Below are 19,387 nucleotides of genomic sequence, written 5' to 3' on the forward strand. Positions count from 1 at the left end.
GGCCTAGAGTTGGGCTGTGTGAGCTGAGACCGGTGATGGAGGAGGCTCTTGAATGCTGTGCTCTGCAGTTTGAAGTTTTGTGAGCTGAAATATGACATGATTGGATCTATCTTTTGCTATATAGCCCTGCTGGCAGTGTCTATTGTTGGTGGCTTCTGAGCCTTTTACTTACTTACCTGGGAGAAAATAGCTACTGGCTCTTGTCACTCCTGGCTAAGGGGGCTTCACATTTACAGAACTGTTTTTAATGATACAGAAGAGAGAATGACTTTTATACTAACAATGTGCCTTTACTGATGAACGAATAAAGGTGGGGAAGACCAATTAAATGTGTATCTGAAAGAAATTAAATTTTTTTTCAGATGTACATTATTAATAAAATTGTGTTTAGATGTCTTAAGTTCATATTTGATAGCAAAAGTATAGTCAGCAGCTTTACTAGACACAAGGAAACTTGGTGCCGAGCTAAAGTGTCACTAGGGAGACAAACCAGTTACCAGGACCCTTGTTAAAGGATTGAGACAGCAGTTCTTCGAAATTCTGCAGCAATTTTCCAGCTTCAAGGAAAGAAAAGTTCCATAAATAAATGACTAGTATCAGAGGATTGTGGTAGAACTGCTTTACTTGTTTGAGAACAATTTTTTCAAGCATGTTAGAAGCAAAATGTTATCTATAGATAATGGATATGCTCCTTTCAAATCATCAAGATCTGTTTATAAAAGGCAGTCTTCAAGGATCTCTAATTTTCAATATTATTGTAGTTCAAGTATTTGTTATAGCTAAAATGCATTTTGTTGAAATTGTTTTTAAATCATGCTATTTATTTCAAACTGATCATTCTATATATCATACTGAATCACTGATGTGAGAATTTAATGATTTTAACATTTTTCACACATGGCTTTCTTTCCTTGAACCTTGAGCATGCTTGTGAATCAGGTGGTAACACATTTCAAAAATAGTAGTGTCCTTATACTTTCCTTTTTAAGGAAGGACATATAATTTTGGTTCTGGAAGAAACAGTGTTTTTGCTTCAGTAGATTTATCAAACACACACACACACGCACACACACACCTCTTTACTTGTAACAGATATTTCTGTGTGGATTTATAAAATTTAAAGGGAACATTTTTCCTTTAATACTCTTTTTATAACAAAAAGATTTGTGGTTATTTTGGAGAATATACAAAAAAGTTAAAGTGCATATTTTGACTCTGAAAATAAAGGTAAAACAATTAAAAGAATGTGATTTGAAAGAAAGGGCTTTCACAGACATCAGAATTATAGATAGGTTCAAAATTATTGGCAGATATTTAAGTATGAGTTCTCTTTCTGCTTGATCAAACACCATCTTTTTAAATTTCCAGCTTCCCAACCTATTGTCTTATAAAAGTGTTATAAAGGTAACTGTGATAATGAACTCATGTCCTTGTATTTGGGAGGGATGTGACCACATTTGGTTGGGTCTGTGTGGGAGGCATGAGCTGCGCAGAATGGAGTCTGATATTATTTTGGCAGTGTGTTCAAGGTATGTCTAAGACTCTTTGCTACTTAAACCTTCATGTTTGGGTTTGGGTAATGAAGCCCCTTGTCTTATGTTCTGAGGAATGGCCCAATAATATGCAGAGACAACCTCTTCAGAGACCTCTAACACCCTCTAAATCTTTTGAGATGGAGCTGAACACGCAGACTTGAGCTGACCCAGCTTACAAAACAACAGAAGCTGTGTACACAGTGACCTCTCCAGCGTGTCTGGCTATTTTATTGCCTTGGCCTTAATGCTTTACTTCTCTCGATATAGATCATTTACACTTGGAACATGTAGCCCTCAGCTAGTCCCTTGGATCCTGGAATAATACATTTCTCTGTCAAGCAGTTTAAATAACACATTAAGTAAAAACCTACTAAGCTGAACTTCACCAACATCTTTGATGAAAAAATTAGTTAAGCAATCACCAGTTAAAATAAATTGAAACAGGGAGTTTTTAAGATAATGTGTTCTTTAAATTATTAGAAATATTTGTGCATAACTGTGAACAAAGGATCATAGATTCCCAATGTTTCCTTACCTTAGTTTGAATTTCTACATGTACTCACGTGTTACAAGACCTTTTTCTTCAAAGACTGGTCTGTTTCCAGCATTTTTCTAAATTAGGCTTTTATTCCCAAGTACAAAATTTAAAAGAAAGCATATTTATTATTGCCTTTTCTTTGATAAATTTGTAGGCAGACATTGATTATGGTGAATGATTGACCTTTAAAAAGTACCAAGCCTGTGTCTGCTATTACACCTTTTTGAGAATAGCGTAAAACAGAAGCTCTGTGTGTGTGTGTGTGTGTGTGTGTGTGTATGTGTGTGTGTTAAGCAGCATGTACTCTTGTACTGTTAGTATTTTAGCCCTAGTGGATTCTCAACAGAATATCGGCTGTTCCATTATCTTGTACAAATATTTGGCACTGGAATTCCCTTATTTACTAACTATAAGTAATAAAATATTTTTAAACCTCCAATCACTGGGAAAGGAAAAATAAACAACTGACATAGAGATACTTAGGACTGAAAGCTTGCAGAGTTTAGCATTTGACAGGATAGAGACTGGAGTTTATCATTTATCATTTAGTGAACAGAGGCCTTTAATCAAAACTTTTGTTTATTAAAGTGTTTTATGTAGCATAAAACATAGCATGTAGATAGAAGTCCAAAGGCCCTCTGTATTTAAAATAATAAAATGTCTAGGAAAATGTATTATATTTTGAAATAGTGTTTACTTTGGGGTAGGTGAATCCCTCTAATTTTCCAGGATGAGAAAATCCGAATTTTCTGTTTTCAAATCATGTTGAACATTACTTATGAAAAAAGAAAAACTGAGTTTTCAGGTATAAATTAAGAGAGAAGTAGGTTAAAATAAATTTTATATTGTTCATAATTTTTAGTTTTCTCTTAATGAAATAAATTCTAACTGAATGTTTTCTGTGTTACTTGATTGCCTGCCTGCACAAAGAAACTTAAGCACAACTGTTAAGGAAAACGTGAAAAATTCATTTTTATATAAAAATTCTTTTCCAATTGGCATTTGTATAGGAAAGCAGTTTGGAAAATAACTGCCTTGTCTATTAGTCTTTGTGGTGAGTTGCACATAGGTTTTTTAATTTCCTCTCTCCATAAACCTAGAAAGAATGACAATGTTGTTTTACATTTATAAAATATATTTTCTCTAAAAATGCTCTTAGTTATTGAAAGTATTTCCTCCCACATTTCACAAATGCTTACTAAATTTGATACCCTCCAAACAGTGTATGCTCAACAAATTGATAGTCTTTTTATTAGGACAGATATCTTTTTTTCCCCAGTAGACTGAAATTTAAAAACAAATCTCTTTCTCCAAAAGTGAAATATTAAAAATCATTAGAAATGTTTTCCACAAATGCCAATACCTTATGTTTAGAAATTTTATTAATGTCAATTATTAACATTGGAGAAGTAAAAGATATAAAAAGAAAGAAATCATTTTCATTTATTAGTGCTGTTATAAAAGTTCAATTTAATGAAAGTTAAAGCACTGTCTGGCTAACATAGCCAGACATTATAAAAATTGTAAAATTTGAAAAAGAACAAAAGTTACTTTTACTATTGGAAACAAGATGGTCTCTTTGAAGTAATTTAAGTTCAAAACTAAAAAAAGAGAAGATGGAATTCTTGTCTATTATAATTTGGCATGGATTTTGACATGGCAATTAAAGCAGCATTTGTGCCTTAACTGGTCATAGCAGGTGGAAGGAAAAAAGAATTTTTTTTTTCTGCCAGCCTTAAAATTTTGATGTATTGGTAGTCTTTTTTTCTCAACTGGAACTCTGATTATTATAGTCAACAGACGGAACATAGGGATTTAGGTAGGTTTTTTCCTCCCTATTTCAAAGACAGGAAGGATTTTGTACGTGCATGCATGTGAGTTCTGTGTCCAGAAGATGGGATCTGTGGATGATGGATCATGATGTATTCTTAACAAGAATAACAGAAACAATAGTAGCTATATTACTAAGATAACTCATGCTGTGTGCCAGAGACTATTTTATGTGCTTTATATGTATCAACTAATTAAACCCTGCCAACTATACTATGAGGTGGGCGCTATTGCTATCTTTATTTTATCAATGAGGACACTGAGGCATGGGGAGATTAAGGGATTTGTCCAGCTATTAAGTGGTAGAGCTGGGATGTGAATCCAGGAAGCCTGGTTCCAGAGCCTGTGCTCTGAAAACATAGTGCTCCATCACCTCTCAATATTGATGAAGTGTGCCTTGCTCTATTTTCTCTTTTTTAAAAATAGAGATACTATTACTTTGTAATATTTTTTGAGGAGTAAATGATATGTTTGTAAATTTCTATCCGAGCGAGTGATTTGTGGGTAGATATGTATATATACCTTTAAGTATACTTGATATTTTATATCCATTTTATCTACGTTTCTATGCTTGGTATTTTATATACTCAATACTTGATTATGCACCTGCACATAGATGCCTCATCAGGAAATAAATTAAATACAAGTCTTCCTCATTGAATAAAATTGCTGGTAAGAAAGACTGCTCAGCTCCGTAACTTGGTGACCAAAGTGAACTATTGTGGAAAATAATCAACTCACACTGATTAAAGCCAATTCTAGGTATGGCTTTACTGATCAGTACTGTGGGAGAGACCCACATTTCCATGCAGGAAAGAGGTAAAAGAGGCTTATGCATGAGATCTATAAATTACATGTATATACCCTTTTTATATTTTGTTACAGCATTCTTATTTTGAGCTACCGAAGGTGCCTTTAGCAAAAGGAGAAAGGCAATTAACTATTTAGAAAGTTTCCGATTGCTACGCATCTTCTTAGCTTAAATGACCCTGAAATATAATTGGACTACTTATAATTTTCAGCTTTATCAAATTATTTTTCTATATAAAAGATTTAAAATCCTCCAACTACTAAGTTATTTTCCTTTGGTGTCAAGGTTTCAGGGGGGGCTATTGTTTATTTTTATTTTGTTTTATCAGAGTGTTTCATAAACATAATTTAAGGAGTTAATGTAGTTCTTAAAGGCTTATTATAAAAAATTTTTAAAAAAGTAAAAAAAGTAAAAACCAACAGTCCTTCACCTCTACCTGTTTCCCAATCCCAGGAGGCAACCACTTTGAATTTTGTTTTCCTGGTTCCTTTGATATTTACTTCCATATCTCTAAGAATTACATGTCTATGTAACTCTCTTTATTCTTTTAGTTTTAGGCATTGACTTCCCTTTACAGAAGATGAGTAGCCACCCTCCTCCCCTGGCAGCACCCCTGATACACACACACATACTTCCCATCTTGCTTCAACACAAACATACCATAATTTTGGTCCTGTCATTCGTCGGTGTTTACATGATTATGACTATGTAATTGCTATTCACGGCTGGGCCAGGTACAGTACTGGCTTTACTTTTTCTGGAAACTCAGAATTAGTAATTCTCGTTTGTTTAATTTTCTATGTATTTATTTCTAATTCATCTCTAAACTGGCTCTGGTGTAAGTTTCCTCTATGTATTTAAATACATTGGGCATTCTATTGATGATCTTTTTTTGGAAGAAATCTCTTTCAGAATCTTCTAGACCTACCCATTCTAGGCCTGCTAAAGATATTGCCCCCGGGGGATATCCCTTCACTACCATTCCATTTCCTCTCACTTGTGTTGGATACTCTGTTTCCTGGATTCCAAGCCATTGTTTTTCTCCATTTATTCTCTCATTTTAGGGACCACATCTTCTGGTAGCTTCCTGAAAAAGCATAGATGGGACATACATTTTTAAACAACTGCATGCCTGAAAATGACTTTGTATATTCTTACATGGTAATTTTGATGACTGTAGAATCATAGGTTGGAAACCATTTTTCCTCCAGATTTTGAAGGCAGAATTCCACTGTCCTTGAGTTTCCAATGTTATGTTGAGAAATCCAGTGCTATTTTCAGTGGTTTGAGTTTTGAACCTTTGTAGGAAAGGTATGTAAATTTGAACTTCAGTTACCTGTTTCAGGTATTGTACTTTATCCTCTGCTGTACCTAGTGTCCTCCAGTCCTGAAACTCTTTAGTTTAGTGTCTCCAAAGATAAAACTTGGACCCTCTATATTGGTGGGGGTGGAGTAGTTACCCAGCTGCATAGTGTGGGGAGGGGACCTGAAGGTCTAGCTTCTTAAACAGATTTTCAGTGATTCCCCCTTTTTAGCCCCACCTTCATTCACTTCCAGAGGTATCCAGAGTTGCCAGTTTCTGAGCCTTGGGGAGTGGGTGTTAGAGGGACACTGGGATGTGAAACAAGTTGTTTCCCAGCTTTCCCTACTACTGACTTAGCAGTCACCCTATGGAGGACTGCTGAGTTATTTGCTACTCTTCCATCTGCTTTGCACCTTCCAAAATGTTCTTGCTGTTCTCTTCTTTTCCTTTTTCTCATGGGTTTATGCTTTAAAAATATCCCTTCACTGTTGTGAAGTTTAAAGAGGGAGAAGGATAAGTGCATGTGTTTAATCCACTTTCTTTAAAGGGGTGGTGATGTCAGGGAACCAGATCATTTTTATAAATAAACATTTCTTTAAAAAATGGACCTCTCTGGGGTTTTGCTATTTGTTCTCTACACATAAAATGAGGTGAAATAACCTGTAACTGCAGGGTATGATCCCCTTAGTTTCTAGTGGGGCATGCATTTACCCTCAAGTCACCAACAGCTTAAATAGGAAGGTGGGATTTCATGCCTTTCCCTTCTTCCTCAATTACTTCCAGTGGACAAAGTGACCAGTAATCTATGACATTCTTGGCCCAATTTTAGTTATTTTCAAATAAAAGACCAATTGGTTGTTGTCATTTCAAAAAGAAGTTGGGTTCCCCACCCTCCACATCCTTTCTGCTTTAGTTTCCTAATAAAGGTATTTTGAAAAATGCCAGCTGTATTCTCACTGGGCAGGTATTTCACCAAACATTTAACAGATAGCACGTGGGATTAGATGTCCTTTAGCAGGGGTGACATTGATGGTCTCAGGAGGATGAACAATTTTACTCACCGTCATCCTCTGTTGTAAATACTTCTTGTTCAGGTAACATGTATTGGTATCTACAAGTGCAAAGCAGTATGTTAATTATTAAAAACCTAGTGATACTTTCTGTCTTCATGGAGTTTACATTCTAATAGATAATATAATACAGTTAATAATGGTTACTGATTCAGTGCTTACAAAGCTACAGTGCTATGCTTTTAGCACTTCACCTGCAAGACTTAGTGGTTTGCCCAGGGACATCAGGTTGGTAGGGAAGGAGCTGGAATCTGAAGCCATGTCTATTTTATTTCAAAGTCCATATTCTCCCATTTGTATAGCTTAAAAAAAGTCAATAGAGCATTTCCACACTTGTTTTATCTTATCTTTTCAACAACTCATTTTTAAAAAAATTTTTTTATTGTAGAATATAACATTTATACATAAAAGTGATAACTTTCCAAGTGCAATTTAACAAGCAGTTAGAGAGCAAATTTCAAAGAATATTATAGGCTGCAGTTCCACATTTTCAGTTATTTCCTTAATGTGAAATATAACATATATACAAAAAGGTAATATCTTTCAAAGTATGATTTAACAAGTAGTTATATAGGAAATTTCCAAAGTTGTTATGAGTTTAGATACCATACTTTCTGTTATTTCCTTATTGTGAAATATAAAATATATACAAAAAGGTGATAGATTTCAAATTACAATATAACAAGGAGCTATAGAACAAATTTCAAAGGATGCTATGTATTAAAGTTCTACCATTTCGATTCTTTCCTTCTAGTTATTCTAATACCCTAGGAACTAAGAAAAAGAAAATTTTATAAAAATTCAATATTCATAATCCTTTTTAAGTTCCTTCTTGTCTATTGCTATCCCTTCCTTTAGTTTAATCACTGTCCGGTCTTTAGAGATGTCTAGGCAGGGACCACCGTAACTTGTTCATGTTGAAAAGGGGTGTCAACTTTTTGAGGAAAGGGGACACATCTCGTTGATGTTCTCGAAGAAGCTATTGCCTCTGAGTTTTGGGACGTAGCTGGCATAGGAGTTCTCTGAAGGATTTAAGTTTCTGAAGAATAAACTTAGTGAGTGAAACTTTATTATAGAGTCTCAGATAGGGATCTGAGTATTCTTTAAGGTTTTCGGGACTACTGTTGACTTTGGCTTATCATATTGTGTCATTTGACATATCTAGGTAAAGCTAGCATAGGAGTAACCTCCAGGACAGCCTCTTAACTCTATTTGAAATCTTTTAGCCCCTGAAACCTTATTTTGTTGCCTTTCTTTTCCCAATTTTGGTCAGAAAGGCACTCTCAATTCCTTGATGCCAGGGCCAGACTCATTTTTGGAATCCATGTCCCACATCACCAGGAAGACTGAAAGATGATTATTTCCAGCTAGAGAGGTTGGGTGAAAAACACTAATTAATTAATTTTGATGGTGTTTCCTATTATCTCTGTTCCTTACTTGATGCAGTTTTTTTCATTATCATATGTTTAGGATATAAAATATATTTGTAGAACACAAAATTTTATTAGAGTACCGGAACTTAGCTATTTTAAGACTGTATCAAATAATATTTAACACTAATAAAATAGTTTATAGTGCAAATAATTACATTCAGAATTTCTTCTATAAACACACATTTTCCCATTCTTCTTTTGGTTAAAGTGTTTAATTGATAATAGGTGAAGAGAGATGAGGAGTGTCTGCTTATTGTTCTTTTTATTTAATTATATAAAGTGTCTTAAATGGTTAAAGACCGTGGATTATCATAGGATGAGCCACAAAAATACACATAGCAAAACATAATATTTTAAACAATTAATTTGTAGGCAGAAATTAAGGAGAGTTGAATGTTAACAAGAAGCTCAGGGTTCAAATTAGTCAGAAAAACCCAAGGAAGTTCTGGAATTGGTCTTTTTAATGGGTAAACTGATCATTAATTCCACCGACATTTACTGAATACCTGCTGTGTGACAGGTACTGCTAAGTACTGGGGGTGCAATAATGTTTAAGAACAAGATTCCTGTCAGCCAGAACTGGCAGTTAAAGGGAGCACCGTGACTTGTTGCTAAAGCAGCCAAGTGGTTAAAAAAGCCAAAACCTCTGAGGCCTGAAATAGAGCAGATGGGGACATCCTGATACATGGAGGGAAGGAGAAAAATAAAATTGTAAAGAACAAGAGGTGAAATACTGGAAAAAAATAATGAGGCACAAACTGTGGCAGATTACAGGGAATGAAGGTCATGCACATAAGGGAAAGAAGAGTCAATATATTTCACAGACTAGAACAGAATAGCATTTGTATAATGGTTTATGTTTTCCAGAACACTTTCATGTGTATCAAATCAATCTTGACAACAATTGTAAAGAAAGCTTTTAAAAAAATCTTCATTATACAGATCAACAAACTGAAGCCAGGGCAGTTAAATGATTTACCAAAGATCACAAAGTGTTTATCCAAGCTGTGTTTGAACTTAAATTTTCTGACTCCAAATTCAGAGCTCTCCCCACCATTCTAGAAGGAAAGCACACGAGCAGAAGAGTGGGGTGAGTTTCTCTATACTAGTACAGTACATCTTATCAAACCATGTGGGGGTGTGTGTAAGAAGCACGAAAGACACATGTTGACACCACCAAGGGATTTATCAGAGTTTCTTTTAGATCTGGTAACACCTCAGAAGAGCAGCTAGATGTCGACCTGCAAGCTGAATTTTTATTTGCAACATCTAAAAATTACCTATTCCTAGAGAATGATGGAGGCTGAGAACCTGTCTAGGGGTCCAACTACCAGGCATATCTGGCCTTCTGAGCCCCCAAGTGTCTGTTCACTACTGATATATATATATATATATATATATATATATATATATAGTCAGAGAATTTGTAGGTTTAGAAAAATCATGCATCAAATACAGGGTTCCCATGTACCACCCCATTATTAATAGTTTGCATTGGTGAGGTACATTTATTACAATGATGAAAGCACATTTTTATAATTGTACTATTAACTATAGTCCATAGTGTGCCTTAGGATTCACTGTTGTGCAGTTCCATGAATTCTTTTTCAAAAAATTTTATTCTAGTCTCATATATGTATGTGTGTATATATATATATATATATATATATATATAAACCTAAAATTTCCCCTTTAGCCACATTCAAATATATATTTCAGTGCTGTTAACCATGTTCACAATTTGTGCTATCATCACCACCATCCATTACCAAAACTTTCCCATCGTCCCAAATAGAAACTCTACCTTTTAACTCTAATTCCCTATTCCCTACACCCACCCAGTCCCCTGGTAACCTATATTCTAGATTCTGACTCTATGAGTTTGCTTATTCTACATCAGTGAGATCAGTGAGATCATACAATATTTGTCTTTTTGTGTCTGGTTTATTTCACTCAACATGTTTTCTTCAGGGTTCATCCATGTTGTCGCATATATCAGAGTTCATTCCTTTTTACAGCTGAATAATATTCCATTGTGTCAGTTGGGATTTAAAAAGATATAAAATCAGTCCAGAACAACTTCACTACATGGTCATCCCCAAGGCCAAGTCAGGGAATCTCCTATTCTCTTTCTACCAACAGTCCACATATATATCATCCAAGTCCATGTTTTCCTTTAGAGATATCTTTTCAGGGTTACTTCAGGTTTCATTGTAACCTGACAACAATTTTGAAAAGAATTTAGGTTAGGGGTCTGTGACTGTAAAGGTAACCCACATTTTTCTCCTGAGTGTCACTGTCTCCTAGGGTCATTTCTGATCTTATCAAAGATAAGAAAAGTGATCTAGCTTATAGTTACAGATCTTTGCTTTCTTTAAACATAAGATGCAGTTTTAATATTATTTATGTCAAGAAATCTTTTAAGTAGAGCATCAAAGAGAGTTTGTAGAAAAATTGATGTGGAGTACTATATTCACAAAATTTCTTCTAATTATCATGTCAAGGCTGAAATCTTTAAAATGAGGCCTAGAAATAATAATATTTGGACATCAGATCTGGATTGAAGCTGACCATGAATATTATGTGTGCCAAAAATAAAAGTAACTTATAGATGGGATCCACTTAAGAAGATACTACTTTATCTTTTGAGCCAAGTATTATTGTTAAGCCATGTTATTTTCTAAGAGATTATGCAGTTATAAATTCTTTATTTTTATGTGAAAGAAGCAAATGAAAACTACCAGCAGTAATTTGTGTTTTTAAATCATAAGGGATATACCATGGAAGTAGTAGAAAATCAGCCCAATTTCATATATTTTCTGTCCTCTTCCTGCCTTTTGTTTTTTTTGTAAAAATTGTAAGCAAAGAAACCCAAAGCTCAAGTCCTGATGACTAAATCAGTCCACTTTTTTTCCATTTTCCTGGTGCCATTCTAGTTCAGCAATCTTTTATTTAGGCACCCTGATCACACATGCTTTTTTACAGGTTGTTTTTCACAACGCAGCCAGAATTATGTTTTTATATTGTGCATCAGATCATCTTATCTGCCAATGGATTTCCATTACGCTTAGAATAAAATCCTAAATCCTTCCCATGGCCTACAAGCCCTTGCGTGATATGGCCCCCATACCTCTCAGTGTCATCTACCTGTACCCTCTCTACCATCCCACCCGCTTCTGTGCTTCAGCTACCACTGGAGTTCTTAACTAGCTTGCCTGTAATAAATCAACATTACACTTGATATTTCTCTTCCTGGATTGCTTTTCCACAAATCTGAATGGGACTGTCTCCTCCTTGCCATTACTGACTCATTTTAAATAATGCTTCTGCTCTGAGGCCTTTCCTGACCACCCAGTCACTTCCTATCATATCACTTTGCTTTGTTTCCATTCATTTCTTCATGTAACAGGTATTTATTGAGCACCCCGTATGTGATGAAGAGCACAATAGTGTACCTGTCCTATGGAGCTTGTATTCCAGTGAAGAGAGAATGGATACTTATCACTGCCTGCCCTAAACTCTGAAAGCACATCCTAAATGGAGTGGAAGATTCCTGAAAGCAGGGACATTGTTTTTTAACTGCTAGAATTAGTGAGGAGAACTTTCAGAGAGCCCATTATTTCTCACATTTTTACTACTTGGCATCAATAACTGGGGAGGTGGCAAAGGCATAGCATATAGAGCAGTGCCGCAGTAATCTGATGCTCCAAAATTTACTATTCACATTTTTGAGCAAATCGTATTGCTTCCTTTTTGCAAATTGGATGATGTGAGGTGAAGAAGTTCAATGCTCTGCCTACAAGCAGATTGTAACTCATCATTCTAGGCATTCTTGCCTTCTTTGCATTCTTAGAAAACATACAATATAGAGGAAAATTTCAACTACTAATCACTTTAAAATATATAGTAAGTTCTTATTATGTGGAATGCACTTAGGATATATAAGTCCTATACATTTCAAAATGATCTTTAATAAATTAATGGCTAAATTGCTTACTAATAATAAAGCACTATCCATTTTTTTGTTAGTAATATTATAATTTCCATTTCCATCCCAGGTCTACATTTCTAATAGTTTAATAAACATTTCTATATTTATCAAATAAAACATACCTAAAATGAATTTCTTCATCTTCCCACAGGACTAATCTCTATTCTCAATTTCTCTTTTTTGGTCAAATGCATTTTTCTCCTGAGTTCCTAGATCCAATCCATCAAAATGACTTACTTGTTTTTCTTTTGTTTTATCTCTTGAACCACTACTTTCCCACCTATTTGCAAGGCCACCACCTAGGTTCAAGTCCTGTCCACTTTGCTGCCTCCTAAGGGAGCTCCTGCCCCCTCTGGCATTTTCCTTTCAGTTCATTTAGAACTCTATCATTATTTAATCTGCCCAAGTGTTTGTTTTTCATATCTTTCCCCTATTATGGAAATTTCAAAAGATGCTACCTTGTTGCTTATATGATAGATTTAAAGTTCATTAGTTTATTATTTCAAGTTTGTCATAATTTGGCTGCAATCTGTGTTTCAAATTTGATCTCTTTCATAACCATTCTGCTCCAAAAAGATCTTCATGGATCTATTTCCTGCTCCATGAACATTTATTTTACTTCCAGCACACTTGTTCATGTTTTTTCCATTTTCTTAGAATTCTCCCTTCTTTTCTCTGTTCAAATCTTTCTCATCTTTTGGAGCTCTTTACAAATCTCTGACTATTTCCTGGAAATCCTCTGAATTTTTGTCTTCATTTCTGTTTTCGACAGTGTGTGTAACCTTATGTTATTTCATTACTTATGTATGCCTTATCAGGATTTCTTATTCTCTTTTATATATCCTAAGTGCATTCCACATAATAAGAACTTACGATATATTTTAAAATGATTAGTAGTTGAAATTTTCCTCTATATTGTATGTTTTCTAAGAATGCAAAGAAGGCAAGAATGCCTAGAATGATGAGTTACAATCTGCTTGTAGGCAGAGCATTGAACTTCTTCACCTCACATCATCCAATTTGCATGAAATTAGATCTGGTTTCTCACCCACCCTTTGGAGAACTTGATTAGTTTATCAAACTTTAACATGCAATTTCCAATTTAACCTAATCAACGTATTGGCATTCATAAAAGATTTGTATGAGATGATCTATAAACAGTAACCCACTTAGGTGAGTATTGTATGCTGTCTGCACATGTCTCTAGATTTACTGGAAATTTCCCCATCTGCTCCTGAGGGAGCTTCATGAAGATGTGCCTCTGCTTTCTTTTTCATTAGGTAAATATAACACTGAAGAATATGTAGCTTGTGTCTGATGACCATCTTTTACCTTGATCTGTGCTAACAGTGTAATTTTCTATTCTTTTACAGTACTTTGGAAGTTTACTTGTCATTTTCTGTGTAGAACTGGCTTGCGGTGTTTGGACATATGAGCAGGAAATTATGGTGAGTTCAAAATAGGACCTAATCACAATCTAAAAAAATATCCAGTTCAGCCTTTTAAATCCATTGTGGAGTAATTTAGGCAACAGTTATTAATTTGAATGTTTATGCTACATGTTAACAATGAATATCCCCAATACTTCTGATAAATAACCTTTTCTTTTCTGTTTTTATTCTACCTAAATCACATTTCAAACCATTGTATGTAATATTTATGTCATATACTGTATGATACATCCCTGTAATTCTACAGATTGCTTAAACATGTAGATAGTGTAAAGCATGTAATAGAGTAAAAATAATAGGTGTTTTAAAATAAATTTTACCAACTACTGAGTGTATAGTAGAAAGATTCACATTTGCAGCAGGATTTGTTTAATAACAATTCTCAAAAAGTTACATGACAGCACATAAAATGCTGACTGCAGCAGAAAATCCATGAGTAGGAAGCATGCATCTCCTGTTTGCAACAAGCTGAACTGTCTCCCACTTTAGGAAGTGTGTTTGAAGAGTTGCTGTGTGTATACTCCACTCTAGACTCATTCTCACAGTTTAAGACTTGGCTACTTGAAAACAGCTCTTCATTCTTTTTTTTCTCTTTTATTTTAGCAATTGAAACTTTGGGAACAACTTTTATAGGTGTTTAGAAGGAATGAAGATAAGAGGATAAGAGTTTCTTAATCTTGAGATTTTACCAGTCTTGTTTGGGTTAGCACTTGCACTTCACCATTGTGTGCACCTGATATCATTTCTGTTTTTTATGTTTGCTAATTTCACTGGTGAAAATTGACGCATTTATCACCCATGAGGTCAAACATCTTTGTAAGATTGTAAATGCTGGCTATTTTCGTGGAGGTGGGGCAGATTTTCCCAGTGTAAACAGCATTGGAATACTTTTGTTTCAGTAGGATAGCATTTTTTTTAAACATGTGGTCCTTGGACCAACTACATCAAGAGTCACCCAGGATGAGTCTTAAAAATGTGCATTACAGGGCTCCAGCCAAGATCTGCTAAATCAGAATGGAGGGATATTAATGTAAAGGAGGAAGGGGTAGAGACTGTGCATTTGCATTTGTGACAAGTTCCCCAGATGATTATTAGACACTTTAAAATTTGAGAACTATTAAGAGAAAGTGATTGTTTTGTATTGGTTTCAGAGAGAAGAGAGGCATTTTGGCAGTTGTGTAATAAAATTGAAGTTGCATCTAGTACTGATTCATTTATTAAAAGATTCTTTGGTGAATCTCCTACTCTACTGTGAGACTGTTTTGAATGCTAAATGATAATTACAGACTAATGGATAATCTGCATACTCCAATTTACATGTAAACGATTCTTAGTACCTCCTGACATCTGAGCCCCACTACATGACAACTTTCAGTGATAAGAATTTATGATTTTTTTCTCTATTAAAAAAATGAAAAGTCAATAGGTTCTAACTAGTTTAATATGAAATTAAGACCTTTCTTCAAAACTAAATTTCTCATTAAAATAGAAATTTTACTGATGTCTTTGAGATCATATTTCCACTTCATTCCTAGAAACCTTATATGTTTAGGGGAATGAAGAAGCAGTTGGTTTAGGAACACAATTTCTATATGTTTTATTGGCAAATTTTCTCATTACTGTTTCTTTTCCAAATAATATGTTTATGTCATTGAAGCAATAGAAAATAAATTTCATAATTAATTCTTGATTCCCTTACCTCAGCTTTGATTATTTTCTTTTTGGTAATTAAAAGAAATAATTCTTTGTTTCCTGAAATGAGCTTGCTTTTGGTGAATTTTTAAAATGGATTGTTTAGTGTATATGTAATAAATCTCTTAATTTATAAGAAGTTTAACATGAATTAGGATGTTTGAAAGGAAATGTTTTGATTCTAATATAATTCTAAGAAACATAAGACTGAGAGGAATTTATACTTTTTTTAGACACTTTCTTCTTTTCTGTTAAGGGGTGATCTGCAAATATCTTCTTAGTATACCAGAGGTACTAAATGGATGCATACTACCATTTCAGTTGTGAGCATACATCACTGTTTTGTCTGTGTAAATCCTTTCCATTATGTCACCAGGATAGAGCACGGGTTGTTTAAAAGTGAAATGTAGAAATAGTCCTTTAGAAAAAAAAAGATTTTTTATTGCTTTTACACTAACAGCAGTGTGAATAAAAAGTGCAATTAAAGTTTATTATCTGCCAAATTTTGCAGAACCCAGACTTTACATAGAATGGGCTTTGTGCTTTTAGCTGTTTCATGTAAGAAACCAGTAAATGTATGTTCTGCTTTATGGCCAGATCCCAGTATTTTGTGCCAGAGCCTCAATGGTCTCCTTGTTTCTTGCCCTGTTTGGTCTCAGATCAGTTGTGGTTACAATGAAGAAACAACCTATATTTTATTTTAGAAAGTAAACTAAAAAAAAAAGAAACTTTTAATAACAAAATCAAGAGATTTGAAATCAAGCATTCAGTTTCCCCTCTATTTCTGTTGTTGTCTTTACATGTTCACCTCCTATTCTTTATTCCTTCACTAGATAAAATCTGTCAATAATATTATTTCAGATTAAAATTACTACAGAATTTATTTTATTTCCATTTATTTTATGCCCAAAAGGATATGAGATACCAATAATTTATAGTGAGTGACCTGAATTTTGGTTAATTCCACAAACTTTGTTAAAGTAATATGAACACAGTGTATATCCAGTCAGTTCATAATTTGGGAAACAAAATGGTGGGACCGAGTTTAGGTATTTTCTATTGTATTGTATGTTTCCAAGTCATAAAAAAGAAAATGAGCAGAGGAAAAAAGTAAAGAATTTCTGTGGTCAGGCATTTTAAAACTACTTCTATTGATATTCCTATCTTTGTATAAGAACTGAAAACAGTCATAATCTTGAGTTCTATTGGGGACCTCTGTAGTCACCTCTCTCCTTCCTCTTTTTTTTCCAGTTGATCTTTACTTTATTTATTGAGTGCCAAGTTTACTTCATTAGGTCAGGTCCTTATTATTCCATGCAGCAGATGGAACCTGTATGTCCAGGTTTTCAAGAGTTGCTTTAATAGCATATGAATGGTGAGCCTAGGATTTGGTACCTCAATTTGTCCTGTCCCCGTAGATAAAGCACTGTGTGATATGCTAACCAGATTTGTGGCCAACTGCTGTGTTGCCTACCTGATAGTTTGTCCTGATTATATAATTTCTTAATGAATGTGGTGCTAGGTGACTTAAGAATAGAAGCATAAAAACTCTTCAATTTGAGAACTGGCTCTTTCTAAAATTCTAGCATACCTCCTAAATCCAATTTTTGGAAAGATATTTACAAAATTATTCCAGAATGAGTTCAGCATCAGCTGAGCTCTTTCCCTTCTTAATTTCTCTCCTTTTATTTTAGTACCCATTGTCTACAGTCACTAAAGAACAACAACTTCATAGCATTATGAAATCACATCAAAGGCCTTTTCTTGGCAAGTATCATTTGTTACGAGTAGTTCTTCAGGTGTATCTGTAGGATATATAGGTATCTACTTGTTTTATAATTTTCTTGAGCTTGATATTAGCATTACAATGATTTCTCATTATTTGGCTTAGTACAAAGTACATCCTCATTTAGTGTAACTTTACATGCAGAGACTGTTCAGTAAGTATTTAGTAACACTGAGCATGGTTTAAGTCACAAACAAATATAGATTTAAAATAGTATTTGGCAATTACGATACAGTCCAAGAATATGTGTTTGTGTGTGAGTGTGTTTGCGTGTGAGTGTATGTGTGTGTGTGTTAAAGTTGTTGATATTTTGTTTTGTATTTCCAGGTTCCAGTACAGTGGTCGGATATGGTCACTTTGAAAGCCAGAATGACAAATTATGGCTTACCTAGATACCGGTGGCTTACTCATGCTTGGAATTTTTTTCAGAGAGAGGTAAGTGCTACGGTTTCTGAGGTAGAGAGTATTTAAAGTGGCATACTTTTAAAATAAATGTCTAAAGCTTTGGCTTTGGCAGTTTTCTCTGTGCTGAAAAGTTCAGTCTATGATTCTATTACCACAGGTGCAATCTTTATTGAAAAATACATCAAATAGCATCAAGCCCTATTTTTCTTCCTAAGTTTATAGTTTCCCTTTCATTTCACATGGTTCATTTACATCTCAGAATTTTTTGAAAGCCATTTGGGTAAACTGCTGTGAAGTTTCCTTTTTACAGGACGTACTTAATAAATATCCAAGTTTTTTTGATAGATAATATTCATGACTTTTAGAGCTATCTTTAATTAAAAAATCATTGTAATTTTTTTTAATGACGGTTCTTATTTGAGAATTAGGAGCCAGTTTACTATTAATGGCATGTAATTTCTAGTCAAAAAGATCTTGGTTCAAATTCTGGTTCTACTGCTTTCTGTTAAGTGAGCTTCTATAATTTACTTAGTCTCTCTCAGCCTCGGTTTCCTCATCTGTAAAATTAGGTTAGTAATAGTTCCTACTTCTTTGGGTTGTTGAGAAGATTAAATGAGATCTCAAATTTGATCTTATTTAAATTGTGATTATTAACACTAACATTACAAAGAATAGGCACATTTAGCTTTTTCTTACTTAACTACCATATAGCACAGCAACTATTTTCTCAAATGGGGACTATCTTTAGATGTTTAAAAACGGGTGACTTGAACTTAATCATTGGTATGGCAGCCTCTGCTCCTAAGCAGTGGATGGGGTGACATTCCTAGATGACCAAGTATATCAGTTTCCTTTATTTTCTCTTAGAGCTAGACCACAAAGCATTTAAGAATCAGTACACTGGACAACAGATATCCAGCTCTCTGCTCAGCTATTCTGTTTTAAATATGGGCAGAGGTTCAAGTCCAGGACAATCTCCAAATCTGGCTCTTTGTGTCGTGGTTGTTGAGATGGTGAAAATTATCACTGTAACACAGATTTCCTGTTTATTTCAATGCTTCCTGACTTTGTTTGTTTACTGTGCATTTGTACTAAAAACAACATGAAGAGAAAATCAGTAAAGCATTAGGGAATTTATATTAAGCTGCATTCGGCTACTGCCCTGTGTAGGAGGCCCTGAGCTGTTTATTTTCTCTGATAATGCAAGTTAAAATACAAAATGATACTTTTTTTTTTTAAAATGGGGGCTCCATTTAGATGAACAATGTTCAAATACCACACCTGATAGAACACTTATTTTTAGATTTGTCACATGATCGGTTCACACCTTAGAACTAATTCACTCAAAAGTAAGCGGTAAGACCTCTTGGCTTCCTGGAAAAGTTTTTAAAACCACTCTTCCAAAATTGTGACGTTCTTGAGATCAAAACGACCTTGTCCAGCAGGCCCCAGTTTTCCTGACTCCTGATTAAGCGCTGTTCTATGCATTACTCAACATCGTGGACTCTTGCTTAAGCCCTGGTGATGTTTATTTTTACTTTT

At 34.4% G+C, this 19,387-nt stretch overlaps 1 protein-coding gene across 6 annotated transcripts in view; it reads left to right on the forward strand.

Annotated features, from left to right (window-relative positions):
- TSPAN12 (tetraspanin 12) overlaps positions 1–19,387 on the forward strand; it is a 69,905-nt gene that overhangs the window by 22,576 nt on the left and 27,942 nt on the right. For all 6 annotated transcript variants that reach the window (XM_037836298.1, XM_037836301.1, XM_037836296.1 and 3 more), the window contains 2 exons: positions 13,885–13,959; positions 17,768–17,875. In XM_037836298.1, the coding sequence (XP_037692226.1) occupies positions 13,885–13,959; positions 17,768–17,875 (183 nt within the window). The remainder of the gene's footprint in view (positions 1–13,884; positions 13,960–17,767; positions 17,876–19,387) is intronic.

The sequence above is a fragment of the Choloepus didactylus genome, chromosome 5, assembly GCF_015220235.1.
Source record: "Choloepus didactylus isolate mChoDid1 chromosome 5, mChoDid1.pri, whole genome shotgun sequence".
Classification (NCBI taxonomy): Eukaryota; Metazoa; Chordata; class Mammalia; order Pilosa; family Megalonychidae; genus Choloepus; species Choloepus didactylus.